Source organism: Brachycentrus maculatus, unplaced genomic scaffold (genome assembly GCF_059751285.1).
Source record: "Brachycentrus maculatus isolate JH-2025_06_01 unplaced genomic scaffold, ASM5975128v1 h1tg000297l, whole genome shotgun sequence".
NCBI classification, from domain to species: domain Eukaryota; kingdom Metazoa; phylum Arthropoda; class Insecta; order Trichoptera; family Brachycentridae; genus Brachycentrus; species Brachycentrus maculatus.
This window is the reverse complement of record NW_028281048.1, coordinates 103,576-123,298: the sequence shown is the minus strand read 5'-3', so window position 1 is coordinate 123,298 and position 19,723 is coordinate 103,576. Positions and strand designations below refer to the sequence as shown.

Below are 19,723 nucleotides of genomic sequence, written 5' to 3'. Positions count from 1 at the left end.
ATAAGTGTTTGCCTAAATTTATACGGGTGTAAATTTTTTTCTGTAATTTTAACTGTTTAATAATGAATTTACTCTATTGGTGTCTAAAATAGTCATATAAATTGTATAAACATATTGTTTGTGAATTGTGAATAGTTTAAACATCTCTCATACGCTTTACGTATGGTTTCAACTATTAAAAAGAGTGTTAAATTTAATATTGTGTAAAAATAAATTAGTCTCGCAAATGAAAAAATAAAAAAAAGTTATTTACTATGAAATAAATAAAAACTATAACATTCTCGTGATTGCCTTACGATACCTTCCATACACGTTATTTACCTTAATATACAGTTAAAATCTATAAATTGTCTTTTGAAATATTCATTGAAATATTTTTGTTAACGCTCTCTGATGGATATCATAAACCTATAATCCGCGTTTGAATCAAATATTGCCACAAGCGTTATTATAATCACAATATATCATAACCACATTCTCTAATCATAAAAATATAAAGGAAAAAACGATATATGAATATCAAATATCAAATTTATGTCAAATAATCAAAGTTTTTGGGACTACAAAGGATTATTTTTAAATACCAAAAGTAGACAAATTTTTAAAGACAATCGACGACTGCTTATCTAATTCGGATTTTGAGTTTTAAAAGATCAAAGTGACCACTTTAAACTATGTTTAATTTTAAAACAGTAAAAGATATTTAAACGTCAAATACTGTGGTTTAAAAAAACATCGGCGTTTGCCGTTCAAAAGTGAAAATTTATTACGATATATATGATTTATCAGCGTTTGTGTGAAAAAATCGGGTTGATAACTGTAAATTATGCGTTAATTGAAAACGACAAACAATATTCAGACGTTTAATATTATGGTCTAAAAAAACGGTGTTTGCAGTCAATAGTGACAAATTCGTACGATAAACTTTTCCTAATAACTGTGTATGCGTTAAAAAAAAATCGTGATTGTGATTATGATTAAAAAGCAAAATAAATGTATTTAGCGTATATGTGATATTGAAAACGACGCGTGATATTCATCGATATTTTGATATTCATCAAAGTGATGATGTTGAACGCTGTTTTACGATAAACGATGATGATAAACGCAATTCGCGTAGAATAACCTCATACGTTATATGATGGACAATTTCTTAAACGAAACGGCTTGCGCGGCCTTGCGGGATTCGGTGAACTGGACCGACCCTGCCTCCCTGGCGAGCTTGGGCGTGCTGGCCATCATCAACGTGCTGGTCATAGTGGGAAACTGCCTGGTGATCGCTGCAGTGTTCTGCTCCTCCAAGCTGAGGAGTGTCACGAACCTCTTCATCGTATCCCTAGCTGTTGCTGATCTCCTGGTAGGCCTCGCGGTTCTCCCCTTCTCGGCCACGTGGGAAGTTTTTAAGGTAAATAAAATATATATGTATATAAATGTAATAAAATACTTAGGTTTTATAGATTTTACTAAGTACCTACATATAGTACCGACTTTCAATATTGTGACAGTCGGTAAAGCAGATCGCGCAAATCTACCACCAGATGTCGCCATGCGTCGCACTGGGAAAAACAAGGTTTATTAAAAAAATAGAGGATATATTTTATAGTATACAGGATTAATGTAGGTACTAATTAAATAAAATAAGGTAAAAATACAAAATATAAAAATACAGGATATAAATCGAATCCACGTTCTGTCACAATTTCAAAGCAATCCTTCAATTTTTAGATTTTGAACAAAATGTTAACATTAAAAAAAAACTAACTAACTAACCATCACGCCGCTTCCCCGCAGGGGTAGGCAGAGAGCATAGGACGCCACACCACTCTGTCTTTGCAAACATTCTTCGCCTCTTCCACGTTCATGCATCTACTCATACATACCCGCCGATTGTTACGACTCTTAACCTGACTACTTTCAAGTATTTGGCATACCTGATCGTGCCATGTTTTTCTCGGTCTTCCTCTGCTCTTTTTTCCACTTACATTCGCCTCATAAATTTGTTTTACCGTTCTTTCCTCACTCATTCGCTCTACATGTCCAAACCATCTCAACACAACTTTCTTAATTTTATCGATAATGCTTATCTCAGCTTTACATTCCTTCCTTATTTCACCATTCGCACATCTATAATACATCGTTTTGTCGCACATTCTTCTGAGTGATCGCATTTCGACTGCATTCAGTTTACTTTCATCCTTCTTTTGCCAACTCCATGTTTCACTTCCATACATTAGAGTTGGAACCAGGACTCCGTTGTGTACTGCCAGTTTAGCTTCCGCTGATAGGTTCTTATTTGCTATAACTGATTTCAGAGCACCATTAACTTTGTTCCCAGCATTCACTCTCCTTTCTATGTCTTTATCAATCTTTCCATCCCTAGAAAACATACTACCCAAATATACGTAATCATCTATCTGTTCCAAAATCTCTCCGTTTACCAATATTTCACACTCAGATCTACATTCTTCTCTTTCAAAAACCATTATTTTGGATTACATTTAAATTATATGAATAATCAAGATATTATATGATTACATTTTAAATTATATGAATAATCAAGTTTTTATTATTACTTCATTCATTTTTATTCCTACTTTTGTTTCTCTAATAATATTTTACGGAGTTTTTATTTAAGACTAATCAATTCACAAAACCTGTTTACGAATTCATTTAAAATATCATCCCCAATTTCTAAATTTGCTTTCATTTTACCAATGTGAGAAATTGAGATTTAATTTATTCACAGATACCTGAAAGGGTTGTTTTAAATATTTAATTTAAAATGATAAACTAGTTATACAAGTTAATCACGGCCCTATTCATAAAACCCGGTTCAATTTCTTAATTGGAAATATAAATCTCGAAACTTTGCCGAAGTTTAAACATTGAAACGAATGCCATTTTATTAATTAATTACTTAAACAAACCAGAACTTTAATTAAATTGTACTTACAGCTGTGAAATCGAGTTAAATCTTTAAAACTGTAATTTAAACAAAATAAAAAATGGTTAAAAATTGCTCGTCCAGCACTGTACAGAATAAGTGAGATTCATTGTGAAAGGCGGGGAGAAAGAGCATTTCAAAATAAATTCTACAATACAAAATTTGCAATTTTTTTTCAGATTTTTCAATATTTATACTGTCATTGTTAGGAACTTCAATTAATGATACTAATAAAAATGGTTTGTGATAATTAAAATATGTAATTTATGTCTATGATATTTTTGAGATAATGATTATAAAATGATATATTATTTCGAGAAATAAAAATACTTTGTGTTCTGATCCACTCACATTTTTATTAACCAACTAGTTTCGGCAATAACCTGTTGCCCTCTTCAGGGTTACATTTATTACTAACCCTTATTGTAACCCTGAAGAGGGCAACAGGTTATTGCCGAAACTAGTTGGTTAATAAAAATGTGAGTGGATCAGAACACAAAGTATTTTTATTTCTCGAAATAATATATCAATATGATCCACAAAGTTAATGCTTTCAATATTCAAAACATTATAAAATGAGCCTATTGGTTTTTTTATTATTTTTTTTAAATCATATTTTCAAATGGTGTACGGAGTGCATGGAAGTTTTTGGTAAGGTATGGGTAATTAACTATGAGTATTTCTATATTTTAGAATTTAGTACACAAACCCTGATGTTGACAAGGTTCTTGTCGAAACCGGTTGGATCAAGTGTACTAATAAAAAAGTGGTTAAAACAAAATTGTTTTGTTTTATAAAGTTTGAACCTATTGGAGTTACAAAAGTTAGTACAAAAAAGAAACACAAAGAACTGCACGCCTCCGTGATGTAATGCTGAGCGTGTTTAGCTACCATGCTGGAGGTCCCGGGTTCGATTCCCAGGGAGGGTTGAAAATGAATATTAGTAATTTTACTTACACTCTAATGTTTATTTAATACAACCCTGGACTAGTTCCTGAAGCGCAGGAGTGATCACCTTGCCTTCGTGTAAGTTAATATCAGGATAATACCGCGTCAATACGATGCAGTGTCCAATGCACCATTGGGTACGGATAAGAGTTAATAAAAGAAGAAAAAGATTGTAGTTAAAAAATAATGATAAATACTACTTACACAACGCGTGGTACCTCAACTGTTCGTATATAGCAACTGTTTACAATTATTTACGTAATACTATTGTTCATCTCCGTAGTGTAGTAGTTAACAAACTTGCCTACCATACTGGGAGTCCCGGGTTCGATTCCCTAATATTTATTTATTATTACTGGAATGGTACCTGAAGCGCAGGACTAATCATCATGCCTTTATATTATACGATATTCGATAATTTATTACAAACAATCGAATAATCATTGCATCAATTTGATGCAGTGCCCTATGCACCATAGGGTGCCGATAAGTGTCAGTGGTGGATTTTCAAATTAAAAATGTTCTATATTTCCACAAAACACAAAAATGAAAAAAAATGTCGGTAACGTTTAAAAAAAAGGTTTCGATACACGTACGTTTTCGTTTGAGTTGATTTCATGACGCATTCTTTTTAGATTCCTTATAAATAAATCGCGTGATTTGATTTTCTCAGATAGAAAGGTAGCAAGTAGATTGCTATTTCAAATATCAGAGGCAATGTACCGTCTCTACCTACATTTGGTAGCTAGGGTGTGACTACCAATTATTGACATCATAGAAGAAAAATTGATTATATACAATAACTAAACTTAGGTATGTGATTGTTTTGTCCACCGCCATAGTAATACCAGTGGGTTCAAATAAATATAAGTTATTTTTAATTAAAATACTTTTAAATGTATATTATTCTGCTCTGGTAACTGAAGCGCAATGCCGATCACATTTCTTTCACGTGTTTAACGATCAATATAACACTACTTCTATTACACGAAGAAGTGCCCTGTGCACTAATGGGTACTACTAGTAAATAATTTAAAACGTACAGTCATCACTAAAACTGTGAATTGTTTGGTTTTCAAAATATTTTTTTTTATTATTTATTTATTTATTTTATAACATATTACATACATAAATCATATATACATATAATATTCCCGGTGAGTTTTTTCTATTTCTCATTTTGGGACATGGGATTAAGGTTAACACGACTTTCACACAAATAATAAAGTAGCAATTTTTTTTTTAATGACCAAAACTAATACTAATACATGGCAAAATATAAAAATAATAAATAGGTATAATAAATAGGCACAAAAAGTATATTTAAAAGAAATAAACGAGAAAACACAAGGTAAGAAGCAGAATAAAAATAAACAAATAAGAAAATATAAAAAAACAAAAGGTAAAAACAAAATAAAAAAATATGACTAATCACAACATTTATATATCTATGCATAAAGTACCCTCTCAGATCATTTATTTTGGATCCCCGAATGGGTCTTATTTTATATATGTCAGGCAGCTGGTTAATTTGAGTATTGGCAATATAATTTAAGGACCTTACTCCAAATTTAGGAGTGTTTATCGGCACCACATGTATTTTGTTATGTCCTCGTGTATTATGATTATGAATTTCTTTGTTAAATACCGTTTGTTTGTTTGTTAATTTATTTGCTTTATTTCAAATACTTTGATCATTTTATTTTGACTTTAACAATAGTTTAATATTTGAATACATGAATAAAAACATAAGGTATCATTGAGAATAAAATTGGAATGCTTAAGTATTTCAGATACTTGAAAGAGTCGGAATTATCGGCGGGTATGTATGAGAAGAAGATGCATGAATGTGAAAGAGGCGATGATGAATGGCAAATACAGATAAGCGTGGCTTTCTATTCTCACTGACTTACCCTGTTAGGATACGATGTGTTTGTTATTTAGTTAATTAGTAAAGTACAACTGAGCAAACGTCAAACATCATTAAAAGTAAATTTACGGAGTTAAAAACGCAATATTCATTTTATAATATTTTTTATGTCGCCCTGACAATAATTGGTATAGTGCCGATAATTGTGGCAATCACCCTATCCGGAGTAACGTAACGTGACCAAAATTCAAACTGAAAACGGGAATCTGCGAGAAATGACTGATTTAACAAATTGCGAGAATTTTTTCATTTCTACTTTCATTTCCTCATCACTATTGCTAAAAGCTTTGAGCAGCCTTTTTTCCTTTGGTGCCTCCCGTTTCTTTGCGTTTCTTTGGGATTAAAACATCCCCTCTCTCTTTCATATCGACGTGCCCTACGTAAAGTGCTCAAACTACATTTTTGTCAATTTTGAGATATTTGGTGCATGTTATCAACTGACCGTTATCTACAAATATAAACAAACAAAAAAAATTCTGGCGTTTCTCATGTGTGTGATTATAATCCAGGATTCGGACCTCACATACTAATATAAGAGTTTCTGCTTAGTAAAAAGCTTCTTTACATCTCACCAATAGATGTCTCTAGTGAAGTTCTAGTGATTCAAGAACAAGGTTTCTAAATTGGTTCATGTATAAAGAACTTCCAAGAATTTGAGTAGTGTGGTTGTTAATAATGGGTAGAATTGGTGAATGTTACACATATGTAAAGTGATCACTTAAACCAGCCGATGACGGTCGTCAGCCCCGTAAATGCCCAGACTTCCATATTCTTCTTCATCTTTGATGAGATGTCAAAAAATAATATAAAAATAACTCCTGTAATTGGAGATAATCCAGATTTTGTGAACAAGTATTTGGACACACTCAAAATGTTGTAAAAAAAAATACGCCTAGTTTTCAGGCGTATAAGACGCTATCTACATCGAATTTTTTAAATGAACTGAACTCTTAAAGCGCTTACTACTTAATTTTTACAAAGCATAAAGTTTAAAAACGACAAAGCATAAAGTTTAATACATTATTTTATCGAGTTTATGAATGTATTATACTTGTTAAAAATTTCAGATAAAACAGTTAATTAATAGAAAAGAATACGTTGAAAAAATCTTCTAAGCTCTCTCCTTTAACAGATTTGCAGATAGAGTATTTTACGTAGGGGCCGTCGATATGATGTGGTTCTACTGATTCATTTATTTGTTTTAACTTCATGTACAGAAAAGAAAGAATAAATAACAAAAAGTGTCGGGTTGTGGTTCCGTGGTTAGTGTCGCGGACTCTTCAGAAGTTCAAAGTCAGAATTTCTCGGTTCGAACCCACTCTACCACAATTTGATAGCTATTTCTAATAATGAGCCGCTCAGGCTCGCAGAAAATGTATAAAATTAAAAGTTTGTGCAATTAAGAAAAACACAAATATTTCTCTTTTTTAATTAAAAATGAAGTACATTGGCGGGATTATTGCTAAAAAGTGATCATTTTACATACATGTAACATTCACCAATTCTACCCATAGCCACGACTGATAACCACACTACTCAAATTCTTGGAAGCTATATATATATTTCGTCAATCGTTTCAACAACGTCATAAATCAAAAAACATGATTTTTCAGGAGATCGTTTTTAAAGTTTAAAAATATAACGAAATGTATAAAAATCAATATCAAGCCACTTATTGAACTTTTTACTGTGCAACTGATCTTTTTAGGTAAAACCTGAAAGTTTTTTTTTCCATTTGAAAAATATTTAGTTTATTTAAAAAGATCATTCCGAAAACATGAACAACTGAAAATTGACGATTTTTGATGTATGACGTTGTTGAAAGGAGTGAGCGATATGTCTACCTATATATAAATATATATTTATGTATATATATATATATATATATATATATATATATATATATATATATATATATATATATATATATATATATATATATATATATATATATATATATATATATATATATATATATATATATATATATATTTATATTTATATATTTATATAAATATAAATATATATATTTATATATATATATATATATATATATATATATATATATACATATATATATATATATATATATATATATATATATATATATATATATATATATATATATATATATATATATATATATATATATATATATATATATATATATATATATATATATATATATATATATATATATATATATATATATATATATATATATATATATATATATATATATATATATATATATATATATATATATATATATATATATATATATATATATATATATATATATATATATATATATATATATATATATATATATATATATATATATATATATAAATATAAATATATACACACATGGTTCAATTTCGAAATCTATGGTGAGATGAAAGAAGCTTTTTGATTCAGCAGAAATGTAGTTTTTTAATCACGTTTTCATATCAAATTTTATAAATATGAGGTGAGTTAGTTTGAAATTTATATTTCGTAAGTATAGAGTTCTCGGTAAAATAAATATCATTGAAATTACAAGGTCGCAATCCAGCTTGAAACAGGATTTACTTCGTTTGTTTGTGAGTAAAAGCTCGCGTGTACTGTCGCCTGGAGGCGCCTCAAGTCATACCGACTTCAAGTTATTTCAGTATTAAATAAATATCCTCGAGTCTAACTCTTCATTCCACTTCGCAATCATCTATCGACAAGTAAGGAGAACATTGCCGAATCCGTCTTTGGGGGCGCAATTCTCAAATTAATATATTTTGTAATTTATTCTTATTCACCTATCCGCCTACGTAGTGTAATGGTCAGCTACCGTTCTGGAGGTGGCGGGTTCGATTCCCAGGGGGGTCAAATAAATATAAGTGTATTTTTCACTGTAATATTTATTCAATATTACCCTGGACTGGTACCTGAAGCGGAGGGCTGATCACTTTCCTTCATATGTAAACGATCAAGATAACTCTACGCAGTGCCCTATGCACCATTGGGGTGCGGATAAGGGTTTTATTATGATTTTTATTATTCTTATTCACATCTTTTTTAGTGTGTCCACTTAGGAGTTATTTATGTATATTTTTTTAAATATATCTAAACAAAGATGAAGAATATAAATGTCTGGGAATTAACAGGACTTACGACCTCTTGAAGGCTCACTATTCTGTCATTTTAATTATTGTTGTTGCAATCAATTTGTTCTAAGACATGATTAAATCATAAATATGCGACTTTAGTATGTTATTGTAACAACTGGTTTCAGAAGCTACAGATGCTTTCATCTACGGGTTTGAATATAATCTACGGATTTGAACGAACAGGGGTTTAATATTATATATGTATTATATATGTATGTATTAATTGTAGAATCAAACACAGATTTTTTGAGTCTTCTAAGTCTTATTTTACTGTTAATATTGTGACAATTGTTTCACATTTATTTGAAAATGCTATAACTAGGCGAAAAAGTTGTCACAATATAAATTTTTGTGTGTATTTTAACATTAAAATACAATTTGGTGGACAAAAAACACCAGTGTTTGATTTAACAATTAATACATAAATTAAAATGGAGTTCTACAAATTAAACGCCAATTAACTAAATAAATAGATATTTTTTTAATATTATTGTAGATCGATGCATCTTTAACTTCCAAAACTAGTCGTAACAATGTAATATGTAAATATGTAAAAAAAGTGTTTAATTCATAATTCACAATTTTATCCATGATTGACAATCACACTTCTCGCATTCCGGATTTATGATTCAGTATAACGCAACATTTTTAATATATATTTTTTTTAATATAGAATGGCGTTGCACATGTAATACATTGCATTTGCCAATATCAAGTTAATTGATTTCTTAATTATAAAATATGATAAACTATAAATTATAAAGATAAACTATAAATTTATTCCATTTAATTAAAAAAAAACAACTAACAGTCTGTACACAAATGGGTTCCTGCTCGCAAGGATGAGATGGATATCTGTAGGGAGGGAAATAAGCGGGGCCAGAGATTTAAAAAAATTTGGCATTTGGTCATTTATTGAGCAAACAAAGAAAATGTGAACATTTTTAATATGTCCAAATACTTATTCACATATAAAGATTATCTCTTCTATGACGACCGTAAGTCCCGTTAATGCTAAGACTTACATATTTTTCTTCATCTTTGTTGAGATGTCAAAAAATAATGTGAAAAAAAACAATATAAAACACATTGCTCGTACTTACTCGTACTACGCCGCTGGGATTGTGAATTTGCTATAATTTAACCCGTGACGTCAACGAATCATGCTCATTCTTCAAATTGGCATCACTGACATATTGTGAAATATAACGCAGATTCAGAATAGCACCGCAGTCCAGCAAGAAGTCTTCCACTTTGGGAATTTAATCAAAACTTCGAATGAGAAACGAAACGGTTTTTTACTGATGAAGAAAACACGACAGGATTAATTATTCTGCCTTAAATTCAATCCGATGACAGCTGTGACGCTTGTTAAAACACGTGATGGAAAAGGGATGTTCCAACGAAATAATTTTTCGAGTCCGTCTATAGACATTTACAGGGAATAGTAATAATAATCATAGTTTCTTGAATGTTTTTCGCAATAATACTTTGACACATTTTATCAACTTTATAAAATAAAACAACTTTGTTTTTAACCACTTTTTATTGGTACATTTTTTCTGCAGCCGGTTTTGACAAGAACCTTGTCATCTTTAGGATTTAACAAGTACTTATATATGTAAATTATTATATATATACTTATATACAAATAATACGACATGTTTTATAAAGAATCATAGTATTTATTTTTATTTTTAATTATCCATAATGAGATGTAAAAATGGCAATTATTTGCGGGTAGATGATACTAACTTATACGAGTTTTCTTAACTAATCTTTGGTTTTTGGAGCTATATTTTTGGCCTTGCAAATGGAAGTTCTAAGAGAAGAATTGGACTAAAAAGTTCAATTAAATTAAACCCATAAAGTTTTCGAATCCATCTTTAAACATTTAGAGGCAGAATCATTTTTTTTTGTTTTTTGATTATCATCCTCAATTTAATACAAAAAAGGCAATCATTTGTGAATTGATAACACTGATCTTTAAGAATTATCTTAACTGGTCTTAGGTTATGTTGCTTCAACCGATGGATCTTTCGAGTCCATCATTAGACATTTAGAGGCAGAATCATACTATTTCTGGTTATATTTTTATCATTATCAATAACTAACAAACTAACAAACTAACCATCACGCCGCTTCCCCGCAGGGATAGGCAGAGATAATATAACCCCACACCACTCTGTCCTTGCAAACATTCTTCGCCTCTTCCACGTTTATGCATCTCCTCATACATACCCGCCGATTGTTTCGACTCTTTTCTTGAACCTCACGTAACCTGACCACTTTCAAGTATTTGGCATACTTGATCGTGCCAAGTTTTTTTCCGGTCTTCCTCTGCTCCTTTTTTCAATTACATTCGACTCATAAATTTGTTTTACCGTTCTTACCTCACTCATTCGTTCTACATGTCCAAACCATCTCAACACACCTTTCTTAATTTTATCGATAATGCTTGTCTCAGCTTTGCTTTCTTTCCTTATTTCACCATTCGAACATCTATCATACATCGTTTTGTCGCACATTCTTCTGAGAGATCGCATTTCGAATAATATCATCAATAAATTAAGAAAAAAGCAATCACTTGCGAGTAGATAATACCGACTAACAAGAATTATCTTTACCGGTCTTAGGCTATGGTGCTTCATTTCCGGCTGTGTAAAATGGTGATCCAATTTTGGTCGTAAAAATACCATAACGGGTCTGAATTCGATTTAAAAAGGTGAATTGGTTTTTCAGGGAATCCGTAAAAAGAAGGTCATCGTTCGATTTTCATTTTTAAATATCGCACTCCTATTATTGCAACAGATGGTATGAAATATTACTTTTTTCATATGAAAATTGGAGTTAACAGATATTTAACTGAAAGAATTATTTTATTTCATGCGGAGGTGCTGGTTGAATAATTTGAGTGACATATTACATAGCGCGAAGGTATACTTCAATGAGTTTTCGTAAAAAGACACGAAAATCTGTGAAACTTTTTATAAATACATTGACAATTATCAATATGATAATCACTTAAACCTTTTCCCTTCTGTTTATATTCCCGGGCTACAATAATAATAAGAAAACACAAAAAAATAAAAGATCCTACCCTCTATTCACCCTACAACGTCCCATAAACATAACTCTAAAGTTTATACTTAGCTTAAATATGCTTTTAAATATGCTTCTTATTTACAACATTTTGAGTGTGTCCAAATACTTGTTCACAAAATCTGGATTATCTCCAATTACAGGAGTTAGAAAATAACTCCTGTAATTGAAGATAATCCAGATTTTGTGAACAAGTATTTGGACACACTCAAAATGTTGTAAATAAATTGTCTGGTCAAATTATAAGCTTGAATAATAAAAATGAAAATGTTATTTTCTGGCGTTTCTCATGTGTGTGATTATAATTCAGGATTCGGACCTTACATACTAATATAAGAGTTTCTGCTTAGTAAAAAGCTTCTTTACATCTCACCAATAGATGTCTCTAGTGAAGTTCTAGTGTTTCAAGAACAAGGTTTCTAAATTGGTTCATATTTACAGAACTTCCGAGAATTTGAGTAGTGTGGTTGTCAATAATGGGTAAAATTGGTGAATGTTACACGTGTGTAAAGTGATAACTTAAACCAGCCAATGACGGTCGTCAGCCCCGTAAATGCCCAGAATTCCATATTCTTCTTCATCTTTGATGAGATGTCAAAAAATAATATGCTTCTTATGCCTATTTATTATACCTGTTTATTGTTTTTATATTTTGCCATGTATAAGTTTTAGTATTTAAAAAAAATCTTTTTTGAAACTTTATTATTTGTGTTCCAGTCTTGTTAACCTTAATCCCATGTCCCAAAATGAGAAACATAAATTACTAATCGGGAATATTATATATATATGACTTATGTATGTAATATGTTTTGAAAAAATAATTAAATAAATAAAGCTGTATACTTAGCTTCACATACGGTAATTGAAAAGATGCGGAATGCATCGAAACACGTGTTTTCATAGATTTCAAGAAATAGTGGCATTCACCATTGTAAAATATGATTAAAACACTAGAACCGTTTACCTTGTAGGTATATTTACTTATCATTTTAGATTTTCACTTACGCATCATATATAATCACGTACAAAACGAGTTACTTAATCGAAATGCTTCCCAAGACGCATTAGTATAAAACATACTACGTAAATATTAGAGTATTTTATATTTATGGGATAAAGCAAGCCTTTGTTGAGGGTGGTGGGACCAGTATCCGGGAGGAGAAGATTTACGGAGGCGGCATCTGTGGTCGCGACTACCGACCACACGGGCTAATGTGGCCACGTCACGACAGCGGGCACTTATGGCGTATCGCAAGGGTGGCCAACCCGTGGCCCGCGGAGCAAATCACACATTTTGCCTTTGGTGTACACAAAACCACCAACAAAACATAACATCGTGCATAGTTTGTATAATATTCCATATAGGGTAGTATTTCACTATCCTGGCAATTTCAAGACCCATAATGGTGTCAAGTCGTAAAGACGCTGGACTAAAGAAGAGAAGAGTAACAGAAGAACTGAGAAGTTTTTTAATACGGATGGAATACAAACTATTTTTTCGTGGAATTTAAAACAAAACCAACATACCTGATATGCAATGATTCTTTGTTTGTTTCTATCTTGAAAATGTATTACATTAAACTGCATTACAAGGCTAAACATGCAAATAAGTTTGAAAAGTACCAAATAAATATGTTTTCCAATCTTATCAAAATGTCAATGAAGAAAAAAAATGACATCTTCAAAAGCCATGCACTTGGCATTTATATAATATTTCACCATTCTAAGATCAATCATAAATCGTTTTGCCGCACATTTGTCTGTGGGATCGCATTTCGACTGCATTCAGTCTACTTTCATCCTTCTTTTGCCGACTTCGTGTGTCGTTTCCATACGTTAGGGTTACTGTGTACTGCCAGCTTAGCTTTTGCTAATATGTATTTCCTATGACTGATCACAAGTCGGAATAATCGTCGGCTATGTACGAGGAGATGCATGAATATAGAAGAGGCGAAGATTATTTTCAAAAAGTGGCATGGCGTTCTATTCTCTCTGTCTACCCCTGCTACCTAAACATCACGGCCTGAGGCAGCCGTGATGTTTAGTAAGTTAGTTAGTAAAAAGCATAGAAATACTTCAGTAAAATTGGCTGACTTATTTCGAATCCGTCGAAATAGCACGAATATGGCGTTCTCGGTGCAAAATTGTATCCAACATTATTTTTTAATACGATCTGTTCATTTAAAATTGCAATTACTTTTTTGAGAACACTCGTTGCTCAAAATATCATATTTTGTGAAAAAGCTCCATTAATGGTTTGTAAACGATATGATGTAGAAACGCCGGTCATCTCTCAAATGACCAAATGGGGTTTGAATTAACTGTAAAAAATATAATCTCAAAAAATAACAATATGCGCAGTATACTTTCCTTTCTGCCTACCTCTGTGGCAAACCTAGTAGTTTTTTTCTAAGTTATGTGATAAAAGTTGACTTATGACATAACTAACAACTCATACTCAAAATTTAGCTTCTTTCATTTTTCTAACTAATATACGAAAGAAATCTAACATCAAGCGTCGTGGCGTAGTTGGGAAGACGTTCGACTGCGAAACTGGCGTCGCAGGTTCGATTCCGTCTAAATGAAAAAAAAAAACAGAAACATTTATTTTTAATTAGTCAATTGGTAAATTTTTACATTTACCTTCCCCATCCTTACTATTCTACCTTCAAACAAGCCTCTTAAAGTAGAGGCTTTGCAAGTTATACCTTTGAAAAAAAAAACATTTATGTATCCATCAAAATATCAACATGGATGTTAAGTATTGGGTAGAATGGTGAACGTCACACATGTGTATAAAGTAATCAATTAACCCGGCTAAATGCCGGGTCTTAAGCCCTGGAATGCTTGGGCTTAGTATCATTTGAGACACCTATACAATTAAATTGATTTACAAAGGTTAACGATCAAAACTTGTACTTGTGCCGTGTATAATTTAATTTAATATTCTAACTCTCAAAGGAAAGAATTTTAATTAATTTACAATGTAAAATTACAGATTCAAAGGGGTTTTGATCTCACCCATGCGTGGAACAAATAATAATTAATATTCAGTGTTTTTTTAGGGTTAGTTAATTTACATACTTATACCACAGAGTAAATTATTTTATGTTTGAAATTTGTTTGGCTTCTGTTGCACAATATTAATTTAATATTTAATTGAAAATATGTAATTATCTCGTCGAAAATTTACAAACCTTTTCACTCTTCTGAGAATCCTTTGAACATTTACCATACAACTATGTACATTCTACACTTATTATTTTTCTATACAGGCTGCTTAGAAAATAACTTTGTTATAAAATGGAAATATTGAACGATGTTGAATGTCACGGTATCTTCTTCAATAATGACAAACTATGAAGCTAATTATCACGCCGCTTCCTTGCAGAGATATGCAGATAGAATAGAACGCCACACTGTCTTTACCAACATTCTTCACTTCATACATATTAATGCATCTCCTTATACATACCCGACGATTATTTCCTGGATTATAAACACATACATGAGAAACTCTAGAAAACATCATTTTTATTTTTATTATTTTAGCTTATAATTTGACCAGTTATTTACAACATTTTGAGTGCGTCCAAATACTTGTTCACAAATCTGGATTATCTCTAATTATAGGAGTTATTTATCATATTATTTAAAAAAAGATAAATAACTCCTATAATTGGAGATATTAGTCCGCCTCCGTAGTGTAATGGTCAGCACGCTCGGCTACCGTTCTGGAGGTCCCGGGTTCGATTCCCAGGGGGGGTCAAATAAGTATAAGTGATTTTATCACTCTAATATTCAATATTACCCTGGACTGGTACCTGAAACGGAAGGCTAATCACCTTTTCTTCGTGTGTTAACGATCGAGACAACACTGTTTTTATATAATGCAGTGCCCTATGCACCATTGGGGTGCGGATAAGTGTCTGAAAAAAAAAGATTATTGGAAATAATCCAGATGTGTGAACAAGTATTTGGACACACTCAAAATGTTGTATTTTATTGCTGATAAAACGCATACAAAAAAATTGTGACAATTTTTTGTGTGCACAAGCGTTCATGTGTTTGTTTTTTTTGTCATCAGGTGTGGATATTCGGCGACGCGTGGTGCTCAATCTGGCTGGCCGTGGACGTGTGGATGTGCACGGCCTCCATCCTGAACCTGTGCGCGATCTCGCTGGACCGCTACGTGGCGGTGGCGCGCCCCGTCAGCTACCCCTCGCTCATGTCGCGACGGCGCGCCAAGGCGCTCATCGCGGCGCTATGGGTGCTGTCCTTCGTCATCTGCTTCCCGCCCTTAGTGGGATGGAAGGACAGAGAGGTAGGAGGACTATTCCATTTTTTCGATAAACCAATTAACAATCAATAAATTAAACTAAAAAAAATAGAACATATAAACATTCTTAAGAAAAAAATTAACATAATTTATATTTGAAGCACTAACTTTGCGATTTTCCAATTTATAATTAAAATGTGACTTTGTTTTAAAATCACTTTAAACTAATAGTGATTTTAAAACTAAGTTATATTTTAATTATAAAGGTTTTTAGTTTACATTTAGACCTGAAGATGGAAGCATAGCTTCTGAAACTAGTTGTCATAGTAAAATAAACTCAAGTGGTAAAAAAACAAGTGTTTTATCTTTTACAATTCATCATGTCTTACCACAAAGTCAATACCGAAACAATAAATAAAACATCAAGTATACTTGATCTTGCCAAATCTTACTCGGTGTTTCTTTTTTTTTCTTTTTCCAACTGCATTTACCAAAAAATTATGTTTAACCGTTCTTTTTTCACTCACTTATTCTACTTCGCTCATTCCTTTCAAGAACGTCATAAATCAAAAAACATGATTTTTCAGGAGAACGTTTTTAAAGTTTAAAAATATAATACAATGTATTAAAAATAAATATCAAGCCACTTACTGGACTTTTTACTGTGCAACAGATCTTTTTAGGTAAAACCTGAAGGTTATTTCTCCATATGAAAAAAATTATGTATATTTAAAAAAATAATTAAACAATACCTTTTCTTCAAAATCCAAAAACATCACTTTCTGCCCTGTAGCGGGTACATATTAAGTTTAAAATATGCCGCTTTTGCTGGGATATAGTATATTTTCTTGGCATTCCAAAAACATGCATATCTGAAAATTTTCGATTTTTAATTTATAGCGTTCTTGAAAGGAGTGAGCGACATGTCAAAACCATCTCAACACCTTACTTGATTCTATCATTTCTTATTTAAAATATAATTCAGAAAATTAAATATCATATTTCCTCTTTTCATTTTCGTAGACTAGCTTTTCGACCCTTAAGCTAAGCTTTTATAAATGCATTTAATTTTATTTTAACAATATGTTATGTTTTTATTTGTTATGATATGTCGTTACGTGTTTGTGTGTTGAAACATGCCGAATATCGTGCATACCTCACGTGCTCCATACGTTATTCCATTATTACTGTTACCTGTTATTACAGCCGGGCTGAAATCAACCCTAACCACTCACTGCACTGTCCACTCTACTAACAATTGTAAAGTTGATGGACAGTGACCTAAAAAGGTTTCACTATGTATCGATTTTCAGGGAACAATTTGCGTTGCTCGTCATTTCTCTTAATCCTCCTGAAAATCTATTCTGAAAAACATTTATTCATCTATGAACTAGGCATTCATATTATTTTTTGACATCTCATCAAAGAAGAAGAAGAATTTGGAAGTCTGGGCATTTACGGGGCTGACGACCGTCATAGGCTGCTTTAAGTAATCACTTTACACACGTGTAACATTCACCAATTCTACCCATTATTGACAACCACACTACTCAAATTCTTGGAAGTTCTATATATATATGAACCAATTTAGAAACCTTGTTCTTGAATCACTAGAACTTCACTAGAGACATATTTTGGTGAGATGTAAAGAAGCTTTTTATTAAACAGAAACTCTTATATTAATATGTGAGGTCCGAATCCTGGATTATAATCGCACACATGAGAAACGCCAGAAAATACCATTTAATATTTTTTTTCGAAAAATGATATGAAAATAACTCCTGTAATTGGAGATAATCCAGATTTTGTGAACAAGTATTTGGACACACTCAAAATGTTTTAAACTAGGCATTCGTTATCATATTTTTGAAGTCTCTTGAAAAATAAGTGATCTTATAATTTATCATCAAAGACAATCTCTTAGACATATGTGCAGCAAAACGATGCATTTAGCTGGATCAAGTGATCACTTTACAGTTGTGAGCGTTAAGCATTCTGTCCATTATTAAACATTCATTTTGAATAAATTTTTGATGGTTTTTATTATAATTTTGTTTTTGCATTTTGAAGAAAACGTATTGTTTAATTATTTTTTTGAATAAACTTTTTATTTTTCAAATGGAGAAAAAACATTCAGGTTTTACCTTAAAAGATCTGTTGCCCAGTAAAAAGTTCAAAAAGTGGCTTGGTATTTATTTCTAATACATTTTATTACATTTTTGAACTTTAAAAACTATCTCTTGAAAAATCAAGTTTTTTGATAAATGACGTTGTTGAAAGGAGTGAGCGATATGTCAGTATTGTGCAATCCACAAATGGCATTGCATCTAAAAAATATAGTTTTGTTTTCTAGGGTAAATGTCCTCTAGATTTCTATTAAAAGTTTAGTCCATTTAAAAGAGCCATTAACGAAGGTCGTCATTGCACAGCCTCATTGTATAATAGCGGGTTGAGAATCTAAATTCCTCTTCGATATTCAGGAGCACGTATGGATTAAGAATTTACAGAGGTAAAATCACTCCACAAACTACAACCCAAATAATTTCCATCCACCGAAGACAGAAATGTGTGACCGGAATTTCAAATTGCTTTTTACCCTGGGTGAGCTAATTGATAAAATAAATCATGATAATATTGGTAAAGATTAATGGATTTAATCTAAAATAAAATCTTAATTTAACTTACTGACAAACTAACCATCACGCCGCATACCGCGGGGTAGGCAGAGATAATCGAACGCCACACCACTCTGTCTTTGCAAACATTATTTGCCTCTTCTACATTCATGCATCTCCTCATACATACTCGACGATTATTACGACTCCTGACCCGGCCGCTTTCAAGTATTTGACATACCTGATTGTGCCAAGTTTTCCTCGGTCGTCCTCTGCTTCTTTTTTCAACTAACTTAATGTTTATTTCGCTTGGTAAATACTGATTTTGCTTAAAATCATTAATATCGTAGTCATACAGGAGAAAGTGACCAAGTGCACTATTTGATATCTTTCTAGCTTAATATTGCCTTGAAAAAATCCCAAAGTGTTTTAAAACCTGGAAGTATAATATATTAACTGGTTAAAAATGACTAACTGCATTGATGTTTATCTTCTTGCCAAGCAAAAGTGACTTAAATGGCCCTCCTGAACATTTTACGTTTTGTCAGTTGGTCACTTTCTCCTGTACTACTACGATATATGCATTCCGTAACATATTTATATACCGTTAAGGTGTTTGGGCACTACACGGAATTACACGGAATTTAACAAAAAAAAAACAATTATATAAGATAGAAATGTAAAAAAATGATTGAAATATAAAAAGCACGTACAACATCTACTGTAGTGTAAAGTAGGGGAGAGTGCCCATGAGTGGGACAG

General features: G+C 31.6%; 1 protein-coding gene across 1 annotated transcript in view; it reads left to right on the top strand.

Moving 5' to 3' along the window:
• The first annotated feature begins 938 nt into the window (after window positions 1–938).
• Window positions 939–19,723, top strand: part of Oamb (Octopamine receptor in mushroom bodies) — a 98,547-nt gene continuing 79,762 nt past the window's right edge. The window contains exons 1-2 of the mRNA XM_088267471.1: window positions 939–1,405; window positions 16,155–16,391. Of these exons, the coding sequence (XP_088123597.1) occupies window positions 1,139–1,405; window positions 16,155–16,391 (504 nt within the window). The 5' untranslated portion in view covers window positions 939–1,138. The remainder of the gene's footprint in view (window positions 1,406–16,154; window positions 16,392–19,723) is intronic.